At 50.6% G+C, this 26,238-nt stretch overlaps 1 protein-coding gene across 2 annotated transcripts; it reads left to right on the forward strand.

Annotated features, from left to right (window-relative positions):
• The first annotated feature begins 1,062 nt into the window (after window positions 1-1,062).
• Window positions 1,063-26,116, forward strand: ADGRG3 (adhesion G protein-coupled receptor G3). 2 transcript variants are annotated; one of them, XM_039503030.1, is made up of 14 exons: window positions 1,063-1,219; window positions 10,330-10,359; window positions 11,530-11,710; window positions 12,223-12,364; window positions 14,373-14,519; window positions 15,915-16,037; window positions 16,115-16,154; window positions 17,600-17,700; window positions 18,393-18,505; window positions 19,258-19,538; window positions 19,992-20,085; window positions 21,360-21,649; window positions 22,612-22,726; window positions 26,058-26,116. In XM_039503030.1, the coding sequence occupies exons 1-14, from the start codon at window positions 1,150-1,152 to the stop codon at window positions 26,080-26,082; spliced, it is 1,752 nt and encodes a 583-aa protein (XP_039358964.1). In that variant the 5' UTR covers window positions 1,063-1,149; the 3' UTR covers window positions 26,083-26,116. The 2 variants fall into 2 exon arrangements, with proteins under 2 accessions (XP_039358964.1, XP_039358965.1); XM_039503031.1 differs by lacking the exon at window positions 26,058-26,116 and adding an exon at window positions 23,658-23,787.
• The last annotated feature ends 122 nt before the right edge of the window (window positions 26,117-26,238 follow it).

Here is a 26,238-nt window from a genome sequence, read left to right on the forward strand (position 1 = left end):
GGAGAATAGACTCCAGTCCCCAGAGTTCATTTGCCCATGCTGCTCAAGGAATGGAAACCCACTGAGTGCTTCCCCTGCTTTTAATTCTGAATCCCCCTCCAGTGGCCCATGAGCGGTCAGCTAGGCCAGTGGCTTCGCTCAGCTGACAAGGGGTTTGGGGCCTGACATCATTACACTGTGTTGTGGAGGAGCTGGGAACTTGGGACTGACAGCACATGCAGTGTTGCCAACTCTCATGGTGTTACAGCAAGTCTCAAGCTATCTGAGGTTTTTCTTAAAGCCCCAGCTCCTGGGGTCATGTGATTAGGTGAGACTCTCAGCTTTCAATTTTTATTTTTGTAAAAGTTCCTTTCTCATGCTTGGGGCTGGGGGAAAGAGCTTGTAAATGTGCCCCCTGATGACTGGGACACCCAAACACATAGGAAAGGACCCTGAATTTATTATTTTTCTTCGATTCTCATATGTTTTAAGCCAACCTTATGATTTGGGGGAACTGACTCTTGATTTCTGATGGACTGGAGATGATAATACTGCTTTCACGAAGGGCTGTTGGAAAGGTACCTACATTCAGGGCTCACATATGGTCTTTCCTGCAAGAAGCCAGGTGTGCTGGCAAGGAAATGTCGAACCTATCACTTTCCCGGGCCAGGGGACATAGGGGCATCATAGAGGTGACAGCATCTGGGTGCTTGCTGGGCTGGAATGCAAGGGGCACATCTTCCCTAGGCGCTTCTAGCCCTCTGACCCACTGAGCAGCATCAACCTTAGACCCAAAGCAGAGGGCACATTTATTGCCAGACACTTAGAAGAGAGGAGATCTAGGGGCTCAGATGGGATTGTGGCCCCACAACAACAGGAGAGGAACCCTCAGAACCACCCCGAGACGGGTCAGGACTCAAGGAAGGAGAACGCCAGCTCTGAGTTTTGAGGCGAGCTGTCTGTCACTCATCAGCCAGGAACCTTGTATCAGCAAGTTTGCTCTGCAAAGGTGCAGGAAGGATTGTGAAGTTTTCAGATAGGAAATGACACTTCCATTGCCTAATTTAAACCTCAGAGCACAGGGCTGGAAGCAGAGCCAGAGAGAGAGACGAAGCAGGAGGGTGCAGAGAACAGTGTGGATAGAAAGAGAAACTTACAAGAGAAAGGAGAATGGTGAATCTGCTGCACAGCATGAAATACTCCTTCATAGTGACAACCCTGAGCCTCCTGCCACTGCTGGGTGAGTAGAAGAGAAGGTGCTGGTGGCGGAAAGTCACCTGCTGTGTGTGTGTGTGTCGCCTGCAGATGCTTTGGGTGCTTTCTTGTGCTTTGGCCTAGTGGATCTGGGTCTTTGAGAAAGAAAAGGGAAAAGTGCCCCCCCTCTTAACGAACTGTTTAACCACTCAACTGCAGTGATGGTTTAACCAGTGGGACAGACACTTCCATTTGAAAGGCCAAAGTGATCAGCTGAGAGCTAGGAAGGGCAAGAGAGATTGTTGCCAGCACAGAGTGCCCGAGGACAGCAACAGCGGGGTTCGTTGCCCGGTGTGCTTTGCGCCAATGAACACACCAAGGTGGAGAAGCAGACAAAGTTTATTTGAGATCTCAAAGCGATGCCAGGAGACAGGCACGTCTCAGATCAAGCACACTGATACAAGCAGTTTCCCTTTTTTTTATACCCAAGCTGATTCCCCCCCCTTCTTCTCCCCCACCCTCCTTCCCCCTGTAGCAGTTACATCAATCTTGGCAGCTGCAGCTCGTTAGTGATCTTTCCTTCTGCAGTTATCTTGAGACCGCTTTGAGCTGTGTTGCAACTGATAACTGGCTGTTACACCTTCCATTCTCTGTTGCTGGCTTGTTAGGTCGATTAAAGTTCAAACATGGAAGGGCTTTGGTTCATTCAGGCCCAGTGCAAGAAGGCTTCATTGACACTCGTGGTCTTCCACCCTCCCAAGTTACCTAGGGTTATGCCTAGTGACACCAACAATTCCCTCCTTTGAGAATACTCAACAAACTTATGGCTGAGTTTTCTCATAATCTAGGGACAAAATGTGATTAAGCGACAAGGAGCTGGGGTCCTCAAGGAGTGGGTATGATCAAAAGATACAGTGTGGAAAACAACAGCTGCATTTTGTTTATACATAAGTCATCCTGATATCTTGCTTTTCTCACTTCTGAGAGACGCCAGTCTGGCTACACATTATGTACACAAGGTCAAAACAACTTCTTACACAGTTTTTTTTCTGCTTGCCTCACACCATCCTCACTTCTACAAATCTTGCGTTATTAGGGTTACAATTAGCCTAAGTTTGGCTAACAGAGACTGTCATGCATGAAGATCCCCTACAAATCCCTGTCAGTTCTTTCTGTATTTGTACACCCCCTCCTTTTGTACTTCTAGTACAACAAATGTTTTCAAACCTCTATTTGCATTAAGCCATGGATCTCAGATTTTACATCAGATGTTTCAATCTTAGAGGTTTTGATTGAATGTAATGACCATGCATGATTAGCATGGACACGAAAGGTATTACTTTTAGTACATCCTTTACAACAACAACAACATAATCCTAAGCTAACTAATAGCAATACAAGCAATAACATTCCCATAGCAATAATATGATGGGGTTGTTGTACAGTTTTGATCACAAAGCACAATACATCACACTTAGTACATAAAGTGGTGGTTTTAACATACACACAGCTATCATTAACTTGAAAAACGTAGGTGTTCTGTCAGGATAGTTCCTTGTCCTCTACCCTTCCAGCAAACGTTATTATGAACAGTGACAACTTCCCCTGGCTTCAGTTTATAGATACACTGAGGCTGTAGGGGTTCTAACAGCCAAAATGTCCATTGACTCCCTATTCCTATCCAAAATGTCAGGTGTTATTCTAGGGGCACTGACTATAAATAGGCTAGGCATACCAGGTGGTCTAATTTCCCAGATGTCTCAGTCAATAATTCAGTCCCACATTCATCCTCCCCATGGACCCGGCAGGATTCGGTATGTGGGAGCCCACACACCCCTAACCGGTCCAAATGCTTGGAAGGAGCACTGTGAATGTTCACACTTCCACCCAGAAAGTGTCCAAGTATGTCTCCATGACCACAGATCAGATGGTTCCTGATGTGTCTGTAAGGGCAGTGGGCCAAGTCTGGTGCTCAAGATCATTCCGAATGGCCATCAGCTGGTCATTCAGGAAATCCTGAATTTCTGAACATGCTAGATCCCACTGCAATGCCTTCCCAGCCTCAGTGATATTCAACACCATCTCTGTCAGTAACTTCTGGGTCATAGAACTAAGGGTGGAAATGACATGTAACTCACCAACTCCAGCCTGTACTTAGGATAGCTGAGCTCCAGAAATAAGGCTAGTGGCCTTTTCTAGTTGGCCCAATTTCTCATCATGTTCTTGGCTTTTAAGAATATTCCAAATGGCTGCTGCACTATTGGCCCCAACCCACATTGATCTGGTCAATTCCCTCTTCTTCCAGAGGAAATAACCCAGGCCCTCTGTTGTGCTAATCTAATGGCAGCCCCTTGTGAGCAATTTGGGTATGTAGAAGTGATCTGGAAACTGGATAAGGGCAATGTCATTTAAAATCCAATTAGGGAGCACAATACATGCTGAAGGATTTATCCAGAACACAGGGCGCAGCCTGTAGAATAAACCCCAAAATCCAATTAATATCACATTCCCAAGCAGGGGTCTCACAAATTTCTTCCTGCCAGTGTATAATTCTTTGTTTCTTCACCAGGATCAGTTCTTAATGTCCTTTCTGGTCAGGAATTCCTGGACTTTGGCAATGTCAGTGGAGTGAGTGTTTCTTTTTCTTTCCCGAAACAGTCGTGGTTCAGCATCCTACAGGGGAGAGGTTACCAGCACATCACCCTGTAATGGTTTTGCTTCTTCTAGAAAAATTCAAAGGCCCAGTAGATCTGTCAGTGGACAAGGGAGAGGTTACTAGCACTTCACCTTGTCCTTTTTCCCTGCTGTCCAGAAGGCACAGTAGAGCTAGAAGAAGGAATAGGCTAATCATCAGTAGGAGAATTCTCCTAATGTGGAGGGGTCTTTTTACAGTGAGAATCATGGGTCCAAGCAGTCAGTCTTTGGCACTTCACAGCGGTGTTGGTAGCCAGCAGGACTTAATAAGGGCCTTTCCAGCATGGAGCCAAAGCAGTCTTTCATTGGTGGACCTTTACATAGATCCAGGCTCCTGGTTCCAGGGAGTGGCAGGGCTGCTAGGGTCTTTGGGTAGCACTTCTTTACCTGTGAGAAAAGAAACCTAACACATTTCATTAGTCCTGGCAGTGTTTTGCAGATCTCATAGCTGCTTGGACACTTTCAAGCCCCTCCCCCCTTTTCTTGGTTGTCAGCCAAGTCTTAGCTGTGAGCGGTGTCCTTGACTGGAGCCAGTGTCTTATCTTTAGCCTGAACTTTCTAGCTATTTCTTTCCAGTTAATTCATTTTGTTCTTTTTTTTTCTTTCCTGCTTGGCTTCTTTTAATGTACAAAGGAAACTTCCACTTTTCACTCATACACTTTTTTTTTCCACTAATGAACACATAAACATTGCCATTATACAAGACATTAGTCTTATTATTTAATGTATGCCATATATGCCCTTTTACTAAAATAACCTTATTACAGAGCTTTGGAGCAACAAGCCAGGACAAGCACACCCACTTTGAGGAGTTCACTCAATATAACCTCTAGTCCACTAGCTTCCCACCATCCCCAGCCCTCTGGCTAGAAATCTGAGGTAGCCAGAAGGACCCCATGTACAATATGGGGAGTGGGTTAACTTTTCATGTCCTTGCTTCCAAAGACTGTTGGTATGCAAATTTTAACAACAATTTTCAATTAACAATCTGGCCACGAGACAAACACCACAAGACAAGACATAGAACACAAAACATAATTCATATTGTGCCAGTAAATGCATGGTACGTTAAATGCTGTTCAGCTAGCATCAGTTTCCTCTGATTATCTGAAAGACCAAAAAACAGAGGTCTACCCTCCTGGGCAATCAATCATTGCTTAAAATATACAAATACCCTTATTGACTTCAGGCAAAACAGAGGAATTACCCCATATTTTCTTGTATGTGTTTCATAGGCAGCCCAGGTTTCAGTGGCTTTTACCTTATCAGTTAGATAATTTGCATTAATACAGATGCTTTCTGGCTTGCTTTTTACTTTTAACTCCTGCTTTTAAATGCTGGAAGAAAACATCACCACTTACAGTGCTCTTAGAGCCTAATAAGATTTCAATTACATAGCACTCTATACATTCTTTAGCTAATTCAACTAAATTGTTCATAGCCAAATGATTGCAATCTAATAATTTCTTTGCCTGAATTTATTTACAAACATTTCAAAGACATCAAGAACTTTCCTCTTTAGCATGTTTACAAGGTTCAACTGCTGTTCCCTCCAGCAACTACAGAGTTAACTTCTCACTTTTCCTTAAATCACTTGCTTGTCTTCCAACAGCCACTTTTATTAACTCAAATCACCATTCCAAGTATCCTCCTGGGTATTTGAAATCCCCATGCTTACACTTACTTACTCCTTCCTTCCACTACACCCTTAAAATTTTCCAACCTGTTTTCCAATCTCTGTCTGTTGCCTGCCTGCTGAACCGTCGCTTCCATGGGCACCAACTTGTTCCACTACCAGTTTAGCTAGGAGGGTGGGCTTCTTAACTAGCCCCCACCCCTTCTGGTCTTTTCCCTTAAACATTTTTACTCACAAGACTACCCGAGTCTTCCCTTGTGAGGCTTGCCACCTGGGCAAAAATGCATGGCCCACTGGTGTTTAACTATTCAATTTCCTCTTGTAGCAAACACACTGCTGTTACGGCATATGCTGAGCACAAATGGTTAAATTTTAACAAGTCCCTGAAGGACCGGTACTTGCTTAGCCAGGGCTTCCTTTTCTAACTGGAAGTCCTGTCTTAAGGCCTGCAACTTGCCCTGGGCACAGGTTTGAGTTGCTGCCTGATTCATGATCTATGTTCTTAATTGCTCAATTCTAGTTATCAAGTACACATCTCTTCCCTTTTCTCCAACTACTTTATTGCCCAGTCCTGCTACAACTGGGGGTAGATCCACCTGCCACCCTTCCCTGTCAACCAGGGTGGAGAGAGGAATGCTAAACCCCTCTCCAGTTCTCAGACTTACTGCGGCTGAGAGTGAGCATACCTTTAATCATGCAATACTCAACATATAACACCAACAGTACCAAACAAAGCAAACATAAAATAACAAGGGTAAAACAAATAGATGGTGTAAATTCTGCAGGGCTCCCCCATTCTCAATTGCTCACCAAACAGTGACAAATTTCTGTTACCAATCTATCCCTCATGTCAGGTGATCAGGCTGACACTGCAGGACGTTGGGGGAAGATAAAGAAAACACACCATATAACCGAATTTTAAAGCTTCATTAAAAATAATAAAACAACAATGGAGAGTGTTGGGAACGCTCCCACATCACTCAGGAAAAACATGAATGCCCCAAGCCACTTTAATACTCACACATGTCCAGACTGGCCACATCTGTGTATAACGTTCAGAGAAGGGGAATAGGTGGACGGGGGATTATCCTGTATACTGCTTGTCCAGAATTTCCAACATGCTTCCGCTCTTGGGAGGGTTGTTCTTTTATACCCTGGAATCTCCTGCGGTGTCTCTTTCAGAGATTCCAGTCCAGGTCAGCTGCCTGTGGCTTCTCCAGTGTCACCAAGCCACACCGGCTCCGGGGTCGCAAAGGCACACTGTTGGATCTCACTGGACAGTTAAGCTTTGCAAATGTAATCTTAGTTCTGTAACTTGTATTGCCTTTGGTTTGCCTCTGTCTATATTTTTTTTCCACAGCCAGCTGGGGCCGAAAGCAGTTTTTCTTTGTACTTAGCATAGTCTGCGTTGATTCTTGACCTTGAACGCAGAGCAACTTTCTCTTTATCTCTGGGCCAAGCTGAATTTCAAATTAACCCATTCCTTTCCTCAATAGACAAATTGCTCACACTGTGTCAGAGGCTTTTTTGGTGATTAAAAGCTCCTCTGAGATGTATGATCTTATCTAGATTGAAGGTACCTTCTAATGGGCATTGTTTAGATGGATTTTCACACGTGCGAAGATTCCAATTCTCTAAATACCTGCAGGTTTTAGGACCATAATGTACGTACATGTAATATGCTGGGGTACCCTTAGGGGGTGAGGTGGAATGTTTAGACTGTCCCTCCCCCATTTTCCACTTACACACACAGGGAGGGTGCCCTGTCCACGCTAGCGACTCATAAACTAAGGATCTCTCCCTACAGGGTACTCACACAGGAGAGAGACTAACGAGGATGACCACGACTCTCCTACACCTCCCTTCAGCAAAGAGCGTTGGCTAGTCTCTGGGAGACGGCGCCACTTGCTCTGATTGCGTCCAGTTAGATGATCAGACTGTCAGTAGCTCACACGGAAAGGAGAGGGGAGGGAAGATGGGTTCACATGCTCCTAGACCCAGGTAGCTTCCTCGCTGGACGATGCCAGGCCGAGTCAGCCCACCGTGGGTCGGATCTCCTAAAGATCCACTAGTTACCGGGCTTGCGTTAGAGTAGTCCTGGTCACGAGCTTTCGCTTCACAGGGTACTCTGGGCGTCTTCCAGTAACAGTCACTCACACTGGTGTACACACACACACACACCAAGGCCTTTATTTCGTATTACCACGATGCATCTGATCTTGCTGCACAGTCAATAAGTTCAGATGACGTGAGCCCAACAGAGACACACGTCCCCATGGACAGTCCTCCTCCCAGTGCGGCTCTGGGGCATATGATGGGGGATTTTTACAAGAGCTCTCCATACAAACAGCTTCAGAAGCTACCCATTCACTGACAAAACAGGAGTAATTGAAGGATCGTGTTGTAATTAAGTGATCCTTCCGGTGGCCACCTTTCCTGGCTCGCTAGCTGATACTGAGGCCAGTCAACTGTACAGAACCTCTTTAGTTTACTCTTAGTCATTGGATCCGAACCAAACACCTTCCAATTTGCTAGAATGCATTCTAAGGGCGTACACCTTGCCCTGCCGGCCGTACTCTGTCCCTGCCCCATACTCTAGGGATACAGAGACACTGGGCGTCCCCACGTCCTAACAGGCAAAAGTCCACACGACTGGACTGTTCCTACCTTATCCACGGGACCGGTCCTCACCATCGCCCGCAACAGCTTCTACACTACTCGAGCGCGTTGCACCGTTGTGTCCTCCGAGGTCGGCCTGACGTGTCTCTGACGAGGCCCCCGGTAAAGGCGCCGGTGCGCGCTGGGCGTTGGCTGTGACCGTCGTCCGCCGGCCATTGGAGGAGTCCGGGCAAGGCACAATTTTGCCTCGAGCCCCACGTTGGGTGCCAAGATCTGTTGCCAGCACAGAGTGCCCGAGGACAGCAACAGCGGGGTTCGTTGCCCGGTGTGCTTCGCGCCAATGAGCACACCAGGGTGGAGAAGCAGACAAAGTTTATTTGAGATCTCAAAGCGATGCCAGGAGACAGGCACGTCTCAGATCAAGCACACTGATACAAGCAATTTCCCTTTTTTTATACCCAAGCTGATTCCCCTCCTTCTTCTCCCCCCGCCCTCCTTCCCCCTGTAGCAGTTACATCAACCTTGGCAGCTGCAGCTCGTTAGTGATCTTTCCTTCTGCAGTTATCTTGAGACCGCTTTGAGCTGTGTTGCAACTGATAACTGGCTGTTACACCTTCCATTCTCTGTTGCTGGCTTGTTAGGTCGATTACAGTTCAAACATGGAAGGTTCATTCAGGCCTAGTGCAAGAAGGCTTCATTGACACTCGTGGTCTTCCACCCTCCCGAGTTACCTAGGGTTATGCCTAGTGACACCAACAAGATGATTTTCCCTAAGCCTTTTGCTCTCTTTGGGCTAGACTGACTTGGGCATATGTTGCATTGCAGCCCGTCGGGGGCCTGCCCTCTGATTACGTGACCAAGTTTGGCGTGTTGTCTGGCTCTAGCACCAGTCCCCTGGTGTCTGACGGGGAGCAGCTGGTGGGGTGATTTTTGTGCTTCCTGCATCGTTGTGGGTAGGGCAGGTTGGGAACCAACATCATGAGCATTCATGCAAGCCCATGGAAAGGGGTCGCCTGCTGCAGCCTGCTGTATGCTGAGTGTACTGGCTACATCCCGGGAGGCCAGCTCTGCTTTTTGCCAAATGATGGCAGGTGTCTACAACATCTCTGCTGGGCTGGCAGATGTCCCTGGAACACCACACATTAACCAGAGCTGGGGAATCCTGCCAGAAGTATCTATGCAAATATGTTCCAAAGATAATCTGAGCATTCACTGTGGGTTGAGCCAGCACCCCCTGCAGTCACTGGGCATCTTTTCCAGGACTCCAAGTGGGGCAGGATGGAGCAAACACTTGCGCAACATACAAGCAACTGACATGAACATGAAAATCTGTTAACCCTTGGCACCCGGATTACCAGCCCAACTAGTGCAATGTACTAATGTAATGTATCATGATCTCTCGACATAGCTAGACTCACAGAAATGTGGGGCTGGAAGGGCCCTGGAGAGCTCCAGCCCCCTGCTAATCTTCTGAGGTTTCTTAGCTAGAAAACCCCCGGTTTGATGCAGTTGTATTGAAACTGAGCCCTGGTTTGAAAGGCACTAGAAATAACCGGCTACGCCAGGAGCTGCTACATCGCTTCCTACCAGTGGAGGATCTGGCCCTGTGTCAGTGGCATGACCATGTTAGCAGCCCCCTGCGGTATTAGTGACCGTGGTCTGCAATATGGATTATTACCTGTTCTGTGTAATAGTGTCCTGTGTATTGTTAGGGTGCTGGCGCACTGGGAGCTGTAGGTCTGGCTATTGGCATCTCTGCCATGCCGAAGATGTGCGTGAACTGGATGTGGACGAGGAAATTCAGTCACAATCTGCATGTGATGGGCTAGGGGCCGCACATGTGGCTGAGGCAAAGGAGTGATATTAAGGGGGCCCTCCACTGATGGTCTCGCCTCTCCTAGTCCTTCCTGTTTCCTTCCCTACAGATTCCTGATGTTCTTGCCCTAACCCCATTGCTCCAGTGGCTCTAAGCCAACGGGAGGGAACCGGTCGAGGGAGGGAGGGAGGTGGGGAAAGAAATGAAGGTGAGGAGGAGGAGAGAGAGGACAAGACAGACTGAGGCTGACTCCAGTGTCACAGGAGCGAGGAAGTGCTGAGTGATGCAACGGCTCTTCTGCTGGGTCACATGTGATGTGGTGATGATCTTTTCCCTCCTCTGACACCACTCACTGACCCTGGTGGTTTTGTCCATTTCCCTTTTGTTCCAGACTGCGTCAGAGGACAAGACAGCTGCCAGGGTGAGTCCCTTCCTCTGCTGAACTGGGCCGCGTGCTCTGGGGCTGCGCTGCAGGTGCAGATCCATGTGAGGCTTGCTAAGGATGAATCCCAGGGGACATCCTTCTGCCTCTGCTTTCCATTTTCCTTCCTCCAGCCACCCAACCCAGACATTCTCCTCAACCCTGCACCCTCAGCTCCCATGACCCAACCACCTCCTGTCTCTGCGCTGCCACTAGGCACTGCCAGGTCTGGGCTGATGCAGGAGGGTTACCACAGCCCGAAGGCAGAGTGGAGCTACCCCTGTTCATACAGACGCCGCTGCATCCTGTGGGAGACAGGGCCACAGCCTCATAGAGTGGGCTGAGGAAGAAGTCTCCTTAGGAGGCCCTCAGTCAATCTGGGCTGTGCTACTGATCTGCTGTGTGATGTGGGCAAGTCACTTCATCTCCGTTTCTCCATTTCCCCATCTGCCAATGGTGACGAGACTAGTGACCCACCTTCCTCTCCCGGGTGCTGTAGGATTAATCATCCAATGTCTGTACAGGGCTAGGCACAGGCACCAACTTTTCAAACTGCCGGTGGGTGCTCGACCCCCAGCTCTGCCCCAGGCCTGGCACCCACTCCACCCCCTCTCCCAGACCGAGCCGGATCCAGCCCTCCTTGAGAGCTGGCATGGGTGCCAAGGGGTAGAATAAAGAGGAAACTGGATGGCAGGATTCCAGAGGGAGGGAGAGAGACCAAAAGGAAGTAGGTGCCACTCCTTTGACATCAGGGGTGTTGCAGGTGTTTGCACCGGGGTGAATCCAGCTCAGAGCATCTGGGTAGGACAATCCAACACAGAGGACAGGCTCTGATCCACTGTCAGATTCCTCTGGCCATGCAATGGAAGCCAGGCAAAGGGCTGCCAAAGCTCACAGATCACATCCCGGCGCAACTAACCAACCTCCCGCTGCTCCCCTGTGAGGTGCCCAGCTGCAGCCCCACTGAGCCCCTGAAATAGCATTGGGGGGGGGGGGCTTGGGTCTTCTCTAGCCCATTCATTTCAGGCAGTCACAGCCCCCTGGACACTGTTCCTTGCTCAGTTTCCTTTGTTCCCGGTAACCTTGGGTTTCCAAATTGCTCCCCGCACGCTCCCTGATGGCCAGAGGGTGACCTGGGAACACCCCTGCCGCTGTGTTTGCCTCCCTCAGCTTTGCAGACAGAATCCAGGGGGGACACTGGCACCAGCTGCTGTGACATCGGCCTGACCGATGGAAGTTTACCAATACAACAGGAGTCAGCCAACAAAATCACAAGCATCCCTGCCCCATGTGATGAGCTGCAGCGGGAGGACAATGCCTTCTGCAAATGTGTGATGGACAAGATCTACAGGTACGAGGGCGCACACCCGGGGAATGAGAGTGTCACCCGGGCAGGGCTCTGTTGGAGAAGGTCCCTCATGGCTAAGGGCGAGGGGCAGGCCAGTGCCACAGCAGCTAACCCAGGATTCCCCCACATCCTGGCCCAGGAGGGAGGAACCTGGCCCAGCAGGAAAGGGCTCATCCTCTGGCCAGAGGAGATCTAGGCCAGAGTTTCCCCCAGCCCACACCAGGACAGAGGCGGCTGTCAGTCCCAGAGTTTGCCTTGTGCTGAGGTGAAGAGTTTGTGACCTCCCACACTGGGAAAGGTTATTCCCATAGTCCACACCAGCCAGGCTCTTTTCTGGCTCTCTTCCCTGCTCCCCATTAGCTTAAACATGCCTAGGAAGCACTTCCCTTGCCTCAGCTTCCTGGGGCATAGGACACTTAGTCCATGATGGCCATTTCCTGCCTGGCAGGAACAGCTGTGGGCCTCCGGCAGCTGCACCTCCACCAGTTCTCAGCATGTCCCTCCTCCCATTGCAGCTTTTGGCCTGCCTTCGAGGAGTACCTCACCAGGGAAGATGTGCATGAGAGCGTCATAGACATAAGCAGGGTGAAGGCGCAGGTCCAGAATGTGAGCACCTCCATCGCCCACAATCTCACCTTCACGCTCACGCTGAATGAGGTAGCAAACGCCTTCCTTCCAAAATGGCAGCATCTTCTCCTTCTGAGCAGGAGTGGAATAAATCATGGGGCCTCTAGCCTCAGTCAGACACCCCAGGGCCTGGCTGATAGCATGGGATGGCCGCACTGCCAGAGTGCTGCAGGCAACCCCCATGTTGAGTTAACCCCTGCTGGTGCACTGCAAGCCATGACGCAGCCAGGTGCTTCTTCAGAGCCCATGTTTCCAGCTGCAATAGAGCTGTAACCCTTCTGCCCCTCTGAGTTGGCAGCAACAAGGGCCGGGTTCAGTATCCAGGGGTTCTGTTTCAATAACACAATGCAAAACCAGTTCAAGCCCCCACCCAGTGACCTGGGACAATTACCTACCACCCCGGGCACCTCTAACAGGCAATAAATACTTCCCCTCTCGCAAGCACGGAGTCTGAGTGTAGCAAAATCCTTTTAATAAAGTAGGGAAACAATGTGGTGTTATGTTGGGGAAACACCACAGACAGGATTCATAGCACAAACCATGAGCAGAGTCTTAAGTCCAGCAAGCCAAAAAATCCCAACAACCCGAAGTCCCAACAGTCCAACACCCCAAAAGTCTCTTGAGTCCAGCAACCTGAAAATCACACAAAAGTCCAACAACCCAAAAGTCTCTGTCCCTGGTCAACGCAGCCCCAGAGTTCAAAAGTGTATCCGTAGAGTTTTACCCATGCCCAGCCTCTGTGGAAATGGGAGGGGGGCGTTAAGGGGCACCTTATGTGGTCCGAGGCTGACTGCCCTGCCTCTCCATGGGGTTCTGCTGCAGCCTTCACCGCGAGCCGCTCCCCTCCACTAGCCGTCCCACGAACTGCTCCACTCTGCCAGCCGCCCCACCCCGCCCCGCCCCACTCCACCAGCCGTCCTGTGAGCCGCTCCAGCTGTCCCGCAAACTGCTCAGCTCCGCTCCGCTCCACCAGCCATCCTGTGAGCCACTCCAACCGTCCCACAAACTGCTCCACTCTGCCAGCCACTTAGCAATAGATCTTCAGCCCCCCAGTTAACACAGCACTCCGTGATTTTAGCTCTTTAGGGATTTCGGCTTGTAGTAGGGGAGCCCCAGTGCAGGTGCACCACTGGCCCAAAATGAATTCAGCTCAGCAGCCTGTAACTAGACTCCTAATGGAATCAAAATTAGCTGTGATATTCAACAGTGGAGAAAGGAGGAGGTATAATTGGTGTTTTAGGCCCTCAAAAGGGGCCCATACCATCAAGTACATATACCTGTCCCCAACTTCTCTCCCTTCACTGGGTTTTGGAACCCATGTCCCTTGTCTAGTGAGTGCTACTTAGTTGATGGTGAGTCCCGCTGTCATAAAACAGTTTATTCTTCCTGCCTTAATAACAGAGACACTGGGGATCCCACAGCAGCCGAAGTGACCATTTGGGTGGCTGTGAGCTCAGGCCAGGCGGGGTGGGTTTGCCTATGCAAACAAGACCAGCCCCTGAAGTTCTTTTCCACAACTCGCCACAATTCACCACCAGATGTCAGGGTAGAGCTCATCCTGACTGCTTACAGAGCTGTGAAGAAAAGATCCTCTTGAAAACCCCACTAGAGAAGGTGGGGGATGCTGGCAGCTGTATCTCACTATCTGTAGCTCTCACATTCACCACCATGGCTGGTGTGTGCCAAGTTAGTTGAGCAAACGTAGAGCACTGGGGTCCTCCTTGTCTGGAAGAACTTCCTTCTTCTCACAGAGGTTACACCCAGCCTGTGTGGCAACAGCTAGGCTGCAATGTTCTCTAGTGGTTAGAGTGGAGAACTGAGCGTCAGGACTCCTGGGTTCTCGGTGCAGCTCTGCCACAGATGGTCTGAGTGACTTTGGATGAGTTGCTTCCTGTTTCTGTTTTCAGTTTCCCCATCTCTGTAGTGGGTAGAATAATATCCACCTCACGGGGGCTTCACTAGTGTTTGTGGATCCTGAGATGGAAGGTGCTCTAGAAGAACAAGGCATTTTGTTAGCAAATAATTATTGTTCCCCTAGGTCCCCAAGGAGCTAGACACAAGTGTGAAGGGGAACGTGAGCAACATAAAACTCCCCAGGGGACTATTTCAGTCCATTCACAATGAGACAGACTACGTCAAAGTGGCAGTGCTGGTGCTTGACGCTGGAAAAGTGGGCCTGTTTAAGGTAAGCATTGCCATAACGGTCAGAGCAAATACCTGAAGCAAATACTCACCAGCAACCACACACCACACAACAAAAACACTAACTCAGGAACCTATCCTTGCAACAAAGTCCGTTGCCAACTCTGTCCACATATCTATTCAGGGGACACCATCATAGGACCTAATCACATCAGCCACACTATGAGAGGCTCGTTCAGCTGCACATCTACCAATGTGATATATGCCATCATGTGCCAGCAATGCCCCTCTGCCATGTACATTGGCCAAACCAGACAGTCTCTACGTAAAAGAATAAATGGACACAAATCAGATGTCAAGAATTATAACATTCAAAAACCAGACGGAGAACACTTCAATCTCCCTGGTCACTCGACCTAAAAGTCGCACTATTACAACAAAAAAACTTCAAAAACAGACTCCAATGAGAGACTGCTGAATTGGAATTAATTTGCAAATTGTACACCATTAAATTAGGCTTGAATAAAGACTGGGAGTGGATGGGTCATTACACAAGGTAAAACTATTTCCCCATGTTTTTTCTCCCCCCCCCCCCCCCACTGTTCCTCACACCTTCTTGTCAACTGCTGGAAATGGGCCATTTTGATTACCACTACAAAAAGTTTTTTTTCTCTCCTGCTGGTAATAGCTCACCTTAACTGATTACTTTAATGTGTATGGTAACACCCATTGTTTCATGTTCTCTGTGTATATATATATATATCTTCCTACTGTATTTTCCACTGCATGCATCCGATGAAGTAGGTTTTAGCCCACGAAAGCTTATGCTCAAATAAATTTGTTAGTCTCTAAGGTGCCACAAGTGCTCCTGTTCTTTGAGTCAGAGAAGAGGTTCAGCTGATCTCTTAGCCATCCTGCCTCTGGCCCGAGCAATCCCGGATTCTCCAGAGGAAGGCGAATGCCCCCATCATGCACCTCACTGATCAGGCGGTGTTGAAAGGGAGGGGGAAATGGCAGGGAATCAGATTATGCCAGGCAGCATGAGGGTACATTCTCCTTATGAAATAGGCACTGATCCATGAGAGCCACAACTTGATTCCACAGCCGATGCTGAGAGGCATAAAGGCCAGGTGACTGAATTAACTCCTTTGTGGCCATGCAGAGTCTTATAGGACCCAAGGCAGAACAAGGGCTGCAATGTGTTGCTGCACCCCTCGGTGGGGCAGCAGCAGCCGCAGGGAAACAAGCCTAGGACTGCTGGATCTAAAGGCATGAACCTCGACTACCTGATCTCCAGCCCTGTTAGACAAGTGGGCTCATCAGCTGGGAGAGACAGAGCACTGTGCTAAGTGGGTACGGGTTCTACTGGCCTTGGGAGCTTGGGGTCCTCACGCGTTCAGACTAACTGTGGCCATGGAACTGTGCCAATGTCCCACAGGACCCGGACCAGACAGGCACCATGCTAGACAATGTCGTGGTCAGTGTGAAAGTGGGAGGCAGGCAAATCGCTGGACTCAGCGACTGTGTAGAACTCACCTTCTCCCACGGACAACTGCCCCAGGTAAGCCAGCATTCCCCTCCCCTCTCCGCCTCACCGAGGGGGGCCACCCTGCTCACTAACCCACTCTGTCTTTGCAGAACGTGTCCGGTCAGTGCGTCTTCTGGGACACCAAGAAAGGTATGTGAGGCAGAGGGCCTCGGAAGGACTGAGAATAGACACTAGCTCAGGGGTCGGTAACCTTTCAGAAGTGCTGTGCCGAGTCTTCATTTCTTCACTCTCATTTAAGGTTTCGCGTGCCAGGTCACACATTTTAACGTTTTTAGAAGGTCTCTTTCTCTAAGTCTATAATATAGAACTAAACTATTGTTGTATGTAAAGTAAATAAGGTTTTTAAAATGTTTAGAAACTTCATTTAAAATTAAATTAAAATGCAGAGCCCCCCCGGACCGGTGGCCAGGACCTGGGCAGTGCGAGTGCCACTGAAAATCAGCTTGCGTGCTGCCTTAGGCATGCGTGCCATAGGTTGCCTACCCCTGCACTAGCTTCATCCAGGGAGAGCAGGCAGCCCCAGGAGAGGCTCAATTTGAGAGCAGGAAAAGCCTTGCAGAGACAAGCCACGTGTCCAGACAGGACTGCGCCTCGGGCCTACCAGGGTGGGACTAGATCCGCGGGACCCTGCTGACCTGCCAACCCCTCTGTGCTGAGAGATAGCAGCAATGGGGCAGCGCCCGTCTGCCTCTTCACCTCTGTGGAACACTTGTGCCCTCCAGCGCCGAGGCCTTGGCTGGAAGGCGACATGGACACCCTTGTGTCCGGGAATGCTGTGGGCACCGGCGCTCACTCAGAATTGGTTGGGCTGCGGTTGCTTGGCTTATTTGGCTTTTTGTGTGTTTTAACTGCAATTGCTCACAAATTCAGAGTGTCCGGTCCTGTGTCCCTGCCTGTTCAACGGCTTGGGGGCAGGCCCGAGGGCAGGCAGGAACCACTAGAGCCAATCTATTGTTAGAATAATCTAGAGAGGCCTGTGGTGAGGCGACGTCAGAATTTACCTGTAGCCAGGTGAGTGATACAGGAACCCCCACAGAAATACCAGCCCGGGCACATAATATAATAATTGGAGATATACCAATCTCCTAGAACTGGAAGGGACCTCGAAAGGTCATCGAGTCCAGCCCCCTGCCTTCACTAGCAGGATGTATCTAATGAGGGGAGGAGCCCCTCATCTGTGCCTGAAGATGTATTTCACATTTAATAACAATGTCCAGGCTCTGGTTGTGCCAGAGGCTGTCACATGGTATAGGTCTTTTGTTCTCATAGGCTAGACAGACACCAACCTATATACGTATATGTCCCCCATCAGTGTCGCATCTGAGCCTATACCATGGTCTTTGCAAGCCATGGCAAACGAGACCTTCATCCCACCCCGTGTCCTTTCCTTCACCATCCCCTCCCCAAACCAGAGGCTTTACAATGTCTCCTCAAGCTGTGCTTTGACATCTCCAGGGCACTCACAGGGCCATTCAGCTGCTGTTTCGCATTGGTGGCTGTTACAATCAGTGTGCAGCGAGGATTGAGGATGTGCTTGGTTTCCACTCCGTAGCTTCTCCGTGTGAATTTTGCAGGCAAGCGTGGAGGATGGAACACATCTGGCTGCCTCACCACTACCACAGACACGGAGACCGTGTGCTGCTGTGATCACTTGACTTTCTTCACCCTTTTAATGGTATCACGTATACTCTGTACCTACTGCTTTTAGTTTGGCTTCTGCTGCCTGCTCCATCCTGAGCCCAGAGGCCAGGTTCAATCTGTGCTGGAGCTGTTCCATAAATGAACGGTGCGCTTACACCTCATCTGAGGCCTGTAGAAAGTCAGCCCAGCTTCTGTGACAAAGCTGGGCTCCACCTCTCCAAGCCCCTGGTCTCTAATCAGCAACAAACCCAATCCAGCACCTTCAGGGGCTGGACGGCACAGGGGGACGTTCTCCAGCTCAGCATCTGGCCTGCAATACCAAAGCAGAGAGACTCACATTCTCTTCTCCCAGCCTGAGGTGTTGCCCAGTCATTACTGTCCATGGCAACCTTAGCTAATCCCCGCTCCTCCTTCTCCCATCTTTACAGAACATGGCAGGAGTGACTGGTCTGCTCAGAACCATGGCTCTCCTTTTGTGCTGCGCTTAGCCGGGTAGCCTGACTAGCTTTCTCACACTTCCACTCCCCTTCTCCTCACCCAGGGGCTTTGCAAGATGGGCCTGCAGCAGCCGCCCCCCGTTTAGTCCCCACCCAGCCCTGCCCAGAAGCTCAGCATTGCTGTCCCAGCAGCTCCAGCAGGTTGTTTAGCTGCCTGTGTTCTCATGTTCTCTGCTGTCGCACCAGCCCGCACCTGTGGTAACCCAGTGCCTGTGTGTGTGTTTGACAGAGGCCATCCCTAGACAACGTCACAGCCCAGATGTTATTAACTATCGCAAATGTCAGCTGCGGGATTTCCATGGTCTTCTCAGCCCTCACCATCGTCCTGTACTTTGCTCTAAGGTAGAACACTTCCAGCTTCTCCCTCAGCCCTCTCTGGATGTTCCTGGCATCCCCACCCTTCCGGTGGAGCCTGGAACTGGGTGAACACAGAATCTATGGGCCAAGCTCAGCCCTAGTGCAAACTGGTGCAGTTCCAGCGACTTGACTGGTTGTAACATCTGCTTACACCAGGGCAGAGAATGGCCCCAAATCCCCCAGAGTCAAGGGGAAGGGAAACAAGAACTGTCCATGGTCCTGCGTTCCTGAGGCATCCCTCATGCCGTGGTCACCACATTGTGAGGGGAAGCCTCTGAGTAGCTCATTTGTCCCCTTCTCTGCCAGTCACTTGGATTGCAGTAGGGCCCAGAGGTCACAACCAGGGACTAGGGGGCCGTTGCTGGTATTTGTGTGCATGACCAACACAACAACAGAGTCCCTGCCCCAAAGAGCTTCCAGTCGCCTCCCCTCTCATCCCCCTGCCTCCAAGTGGGTCCTTTGCTTTCCCCTGGGTTGTGCCACGTCTCTCTCTGCTCTGTGTTTCATTAGGAAGTTCCGGAGTTAATGTGTCTCTCACTCTACACGGTGGGAGAGATTAAATCAACAACCCCCATTCATGGGCCTATCTCACCCGCAGTGAAGGATGAGAGGACCCGCCGCTTATTTCCTAAGAGGCAGTGGGGAATTGGTGCTCTGAGAGCAGCGATGCTCTTTGATGGGTGTCACTCTTTTCCTGAGCTGACTTGGGTCTTCACTGAGCCTCATTTCGCTCTCAGGTTCACTTACAAAAATTTCAAGTCCAATGACACGGCCAAGATCCACGTGAACCTCACCAGCAGCCTGCTCCTCCTGAACCTGGCCTATCTGCTGAACAGATGGATCTTCAGCCTGGGCCATCCGGGGCTATGCAAGGGCATTGGAGGCTTCACCCACTACTGCCTGCTCTGTTGTTTCACCTGGATGGCCATTGAGGCCTTTCAACTCTACCTGTTGGTCATCAAAATCACCAACATCTACATGCGGCACTACATGGTGAAGCTGTGCCTCGTCGGCTGGGGTAGGCTGCATCTCCCTCAGGTTGCTAGGGGCTGGATTGTCAGGCTCAACGGTGGGCTCCCTAGGCCAGCTCTTAAAGGGACACAGCCAACTTGTTTGGGATCAAAGGCTGACCTGCCATAATAAGAAGGTTAGATCCTCTGGATTTTAAATATTGACCTTTATCAGAGATCAATCCCACAGCAGCAGTTAACAAGGCACAGCAACACTGCTGGGAGAGTAGGAGAAGGAGACCAGAGCCCACCCAATCTAAGTCTCCACACAATATCACGTCTCCACAAAATGGCTTCTTAAAACAGTTTGTGCCCGCTGAGATTTGCCTGTTGTCTCAGACCCCGTCTGGACCTGGGCTTAGATGGACAAGAGGTCAGAGCATTTAGAAACAGAAAGAAAAAATAGCCCCTGATATCCCCCTTCCTCAGGCATTCATGGACTCCTCCCTTTGCTTTTTCAGGCTTCCCTGCTCTCGTGGTCACGATCACTGGCAGCATGAACAGCTATGGAAATTACACCATTATGGATATGGCCAACCGGCCCACCGCCACCCTGTAAGCTGCACCCTCTCTCCTGGCCCTCTGCGGTGTGGATTAGCTCAGTGGCTTGGCTCGGGCAAAGCAAGCCTGCTCCTGTTCCTTGGCTGCCTTAGAAAGGAAACTGGACCAATCTTTTCTTTGCTTCTCAGCTTTGCAGGAAGCTTCTGCCCTCTGTTCAAGGTCAAGCACTAAAAGCTCACTGCAGCGGTGTTAACAAGCCCACCATTCGCTGCAGGGCTTCCCTTGCAGAGCCCCAGAGGCGGCAGGTATAAGAGGCAGGGGAAGCTACGCCTCCCCAAACAGCCAGCCCGCTGCCTTTGGAGCGCACCGCCGCTGAAAGGGTGGGTGCCCTGGCTCTGGCCTGGCCTGGGCTCCATCTCCCGCTCGTCCTCTTTGCCCCACGGCTCTGCCTCTTCCCGTCCCAGCTCCACCTGCATGGGGGCCTCACCGGGGGGTGGGGGGAAGAGGCACGCGCAAGTGGTGAGTGGGCAGCCAGTGAGCAGGGGGGCTTCAGGGAGGGGGCTTAGTGAGGCCGGGGGTGGAGCATGGGTGGGGCTTCAGGAGGAGGCGGCTGAGCAGGGGTGGGCCTCAGGGGGGGCTATGGTCCAGGCACACGCAGCCTCCCCCCAAGGAGGAATCACGCACTGTCCAGACTGTGCCCCAGCTGTGACACGGGGACACCACCTGCTGTAGAAGTGAAAGGGGAAGACCCAGGAGTGCCTTCTGTGGGCACCTGAGGCTCCCACGGACCTCAGCAGGGAATTGGGGAAAACAAGGGAAGCAGGATCTGGCCTTCAGCCTCCGTGCTCCAGCCTGCTCCTGGCAGGACCCCCTGGCCTAGGGATGGGAGTGGCCACTCCTAGGGCTCCACCCCCCAGGAAGCCTTTGTTTAAAAGGGCTGTTTGCTCTGTCCCAGCACACACTCATTGCCATGTCTTCGTGCTGGATGGAATTCCTGAGGTGACAGAGTGGGCAGAACGTCACTGCCCAACATCACAGACCGGGGTGCGCTAGCACTGGGGCATTCCCGACCGCAGGAGATATGCTCTGCCACCCTGTCCACCCGCACCATCCTTCCCCCTTTCTGAAACCACCTGGCCCTGCCTTCTAGGAGTGACTCTGTGAGGGGGGGGGGGTCCCCAAGCGAGGAGAGCCACATGCGCTGATCCGTAGGAGCCATTTCTTGGTGTGCTGCCCCATTCCATTGCCTGCCCCCCACCCTGCCCACCCCAGCTCTGCCAGCATCCCCAGCTGCCCCCCGCCCAGGCTCACTGTGTTGTCCCTTGCAGGTGCTGGATAGACTCCGCTCACTTGGTCGTCCATTACGTCACCAACTGCAGCTATTTCGGCCTGATACTCCTCTTCAACACCCTGATCCTCGTGGTTGTAGCCTGGAAGCTGTTCTGCCTGCAGCACGCCACAGCGGGGAAGGAGGAGAAAATAGAGGCCTGGAAGGGGGGCCTCACCGTGCTAGGCCTCTCCTGCCTCCTAGGAGCCACGTGGGGGCTGGCCTTCTTCACCTACGGCACCACGTCCGTGCCTGCGATCTACCTCTTCACCGTCCTGAACTCTCTCCAAGGTCAGGGCACAGCTCCCAGCTAAAGCACCGAGCCAGGGGCCACTGCATACCCGTGGTGCCCAGGCATTGCCCAGGCTGGAGGGCCACAGCTGTGGCTCAGATCCCAGCTGGCCTCCCCTTTAATAGAGAGATGTGACCCCCTCGTGTAACGCCAACAGACCCCGGTCGTCGGCATGCAGGATCGAACCGGGGAATCTCTGGAGCTTAGTGCATGAGCCTCCATCACATGAGCTAAAAGCCAGCTCATTTAACTCTCTCTCTAAGTGGGCTCAGTGCCACTAGATGGGACAGAATGCCACACCCAGGAGGTGTGTGGGTTACACTAGCACTATAAGTAGGGTGACCAGACAGCAAGCATGAAAAATCCGGACAGGGGGTGGCAGGCAATAGGATCTTATATTAGAAAAGACCCAAAAATCAGGACTGTCCCTATAAAATCAGGACATCTGGTCACCCTAGCTATAGGCCCCAAAGAACAGTGCTACATCTTGAACTGAATGGAAAGCTATTAGGATCTCTCGTAGCTAGAGCAGTGCATGCTGGAACCTCTCTGCAGGCCCCACTTCCCTATTGAAGAGGTAGGCAGTTCTGGGGGGGGGGGGCATGCCCAACTGCAGCCTTGTGAGGACCACTACAGCTGGAGAGCTGCCTGCCCCAGGAGCCAGGGATGTAGCACGGAGGGGGTGGGAGGGATGGCACACCGGTGGTTACCACCCCACCTGCACTCTCCCTCCCTTAGCGAGAGATGGAACATTAACAGCAGCTCGGCTGGGGCAAGTGAGTTTAGGAGCTTCCTTCAACGTCACCTTGGAAGTCCTTGGGCTCGTTTAGGCAGCAGGAGACGGGTGAAATTCCCCCTGGAACGGTGTATGAGCCAATCTCTGCTGTCACCTGGGCACACTAAGAGCTAATGAGGCTAGGTTCAGTTTCCACCCCTGACCGAGGCCTTTCTGTCTCCACAGGTCTCTTCATATTCATCTGGTTCACTGTCCTCTACTATCCAAAGAAAGATACAGCCACATCTTCCTCCGGCAGTGGCAAGAATGTGGAAGTCACCACCGCTTCCCACAGCGAGCGGTAACACCAACTTCTCTTCTGGGCAGAGGGGGCTGGGTCAGAGGAATTTGCTCAGTCCACGTAGCTTTGTTAATGAGTGGAGAGGGATGGGCAGGGGCCTGGCAAGGTGGAGAGCTCCACTCAGGCTTGCTTGGCAAGCACAATCATGCAGCATGGGAGCTGCTTTCTGTGCGCCTTCCCATGGGGGTGGGGGGAGTTTTGTCTAGCAGTCAGAGGAGGGAACTGGAAGCAAGTGGCCTGCGTTCTGTGCCTCATTCTGAAACTGAGGCACTGCGTGAGGATCAGAATAATACCTACTTTACAGATGGGTGAACCGTGACACAGAGAAGTCAAGTTATTAGACCAAAGCTACCTAGCTACGGCTCAGTTTACCCCACTGTGAAATTGGTCTGCCATAAGAGAACCTCTTCGCTGGGGCCTTGATTACCTGAAGACAGAGCCTAGAGCACTGGCATCTCCCATATTGCAGCTAGAGCCCTTCAGCCAATGTCCCTGCAGATCATCACAGCTTTCTTGTGGTCTCAAGACATGCTCCTTAGTCACTTAGGCCAAGATCTGCAAAGGTATTTAAGCACCTTACTCCCATTGGACTTTACTTCTAAGAAGCTCCCGAGAGAGAGAGAGAGAAGAGGAATGAGATCTGAGCAGAGACTTCTGGGCTGGGATGGATTCAAGCTCTGTAGCAGCCCCAGTTTTGCCCCTTTAGTTAAGGCAGAAGAGGACCAGGGGTTAGGAATCGAGCCAGCAGGAAAATCTTTCACGTTTCCCCCGTCCTGCTGAGTTTGGAGTCACTATAGGTCCATGGATGGAGTTTAACTGAGCTACAGCACAATCAGATGAGAGGATTCCATTCCCCCTCTCACTATGTATTAATGGGGAAGAAGTTGGCTCCTGGGAACAATTCCTGTTTAACAGTTTCCAATAAATACAGACAGGTAGAATGATGCCCACATCTCAGAGCTGCAGAGGCCTGATGAGCTGACTTATTTCTCTCTCCCACCTCATCCCCCCAGAGTTGAAAAAGCAGCTCTTCCATTTATCAGTGGGAACTACATTATGCACCAACGCTCCTGTACACATTTCTAAGCCATGGCGCTGTACATGTACAACTGCGGACTTTTGAATAAATAAGTGAATTACTACACTGTGCATAATGAGATTATTTCCTCCTGACGCCACTGAGAACCTCCAGGATGTGTCACTGAGCACCATCAGAAGTCTGGGGACAGCAGATCTTTCTCATTGGGGTATTGAGTTGCCAGATCTGCACTGCTCCTGAAAAAGGACATGGTTTGAAGCAGGAACAGATTTCACTGCAGTGGCTGCTTTTACAAGCAGGCTCTTTGTGCAAGATAGCTCATTCACCACTTCTGTCCAGAATATCCTCCTAAAGGGCATTAACATTCCCTGAAGTACTTAGGGGTAGTGAGGACTGTTACTGAAGTATCAGGGGGTAGCCGTGTTAGTCTGTATCCACAAAAACAACAAGGAGTCCGGTGGCATCTTAAAGACTAACAGATTTATTTGGGCATAAGCTTTTGTGGGTAAAAAACCCACTTCTTCCTCACATTGGGAATGCATCTGAAGAAGTGAGGTTTTTTTACCCACGAAAGCTTATGCCCAAATAAATCTGTTACTCTTTAAGGTGCCACCAGACTCCCTGTTTTTGACTGTTACTGAGTAATTCTAGATAAAGAGGTTTTTATACCTAGTGCAGGCCTGCACAACTCAAAGTGGGGAGGGCCATATTACTCCAAAGAAAACAGCTGAGGGCCAAATCCCCCCAACTCCCCTGCAGCACCACCAAGACCCCCCGAAACACAACCCCCCCCGTACCACACCCCCCAGCACTGCCCACCCCATGGAAACAAATTCTCCTTCCCCAGCGCTGCCCCACCGAAACAGCGGTATTGAACCTTGGTAATATGTTATAGCGGGCCCCTAAGGTAGTAATTAAGGTAAAAGAAAAATGTCTTTTTGCTAGTAGAATAAGATCTTCCCCCAACTTTGTAATCAGTTGCCCTGTTGAATGAATGAGGTGTGAATGAGGAAGGTGTGGAAGGCAGCACCTCCAGACAGCTGCAACTCTTGGAGAGGGGATGGGAGCCAGACCAGATCAGTAGAACAGGTCAGCCACTGACTTCTCCCTCGCCTCCTCAGCCTCCCACCCCCCCAGCTCGCCTACTCACTACCTGCCACTGCCGCCCCCCTCCCTCACCCCCCACAGGCCGCACAGTGAGCCCACGCGGGCCACATGTTGTGCAGGCCTGACCTAGTGTATAGTCACACACAGGCCAGAGCTCACAATTCCTGTATGGGAAGCTCTGCATGTGTGCTAATTTGCCTATGCAAATGAGCAGTAATTACAGTTTCCATGCAGAATTAGGGAACTGCACCCAGTTACAAAAAGTCTGTTCTCTCTTAAGCAGACATGAGTCGTTACATTGCTCCAAACAGCCACATACTCTGGGAGCCCTGAGAAAGTGGCACCGCTTACAGGCGTATAGTTCAGCAGATTCGTGCACGGTGCCCAAGCTGGCAGCAGATGTCACTAAACTCACCCAAACCTCAGTTCACTGTGAATCATGAAACCTGCTAGAAAGCCTGCTCCAGGGAAAGATTTGGCTTGTATAGCAACACCCCCAACTCTGTGAGGATTATGGCCTGCATCACTGCTGGCGTTTAAGAGAGACCAAGTCTCTCAGGTATGGTATGCATCAGTGAGCCCCACTGCACTGAAAATCCCCTGCAGTGCAGTGATGGATCACCAGCTAGATACTGGAGTCAAGAGATTATGTGCAAGAATAGACTATGTCAACATAGAGCGGTTGGGAGAGGAAGCTGATGTGAAAGCACTGACCCGCTGGAGGATTTAGACACAGGTCAGCCTGTTCTAAGTTTTGGTTCCCACAACAGCAGCCAGATGATTCTTCCCGTAAGTGTTTCCATTCTGCAAGTGCCTTGGGGAACCAACACTTGCACCTGACTGACAGTGGTTAACCGGCATACTGCCTCACCGTCCACTTTAAGACAAATACTCCCAAGGAAGACCAGGGGGAAGGATTGTCAGAGGCACAGAGGGGAGTTAAGCACCCAGTTCAGCGGCTGTTGTGACATTATTGACAAACTGGGACTGTATAAATCATTGTAGCAACCAAAAGTCCTGTAGTAGCACCACATCTTGTATAAAGGGGGTCAAATAAGGTGTCTATGAAGAGGTTATGATTATGCCATCTGTGTGCATGTATCATTTTTGTAGTTAAAGTTATAAATATTGGCTCTATACTATCTGTATTTCAAACTTATGCTCTGCTTCTGGGTGACACCCTAGACAAGTTGGTGTCAGATCTGCCTAGCCTGCTTGAGGGCCGATTAAGGACCATCAGCTACACAATTGACCCATTGAAAGAAGGTAGATATGCCTTGTGACTCAGCAAAGTATGCAGGGACTTGCCTATGTGACTCCAGACTCCATTTTGCTGTAATTTTCCACAGTAAGAACAAAGAGGTTG

Source organism: Mauremys reevesii, linkage group 16 (assembly GCF_016161935.1).
Source record: "Mauremys reevesii isolate NIE-2019 linkage group 16, ASM1616193v1, whole genome shotgun sequence".
NCBI classification, from domain to species: Eukaryota; Metazoa; Chordata; order Testudines; family Geoemydidae; genus Mauremys; species Mauremys reevesii.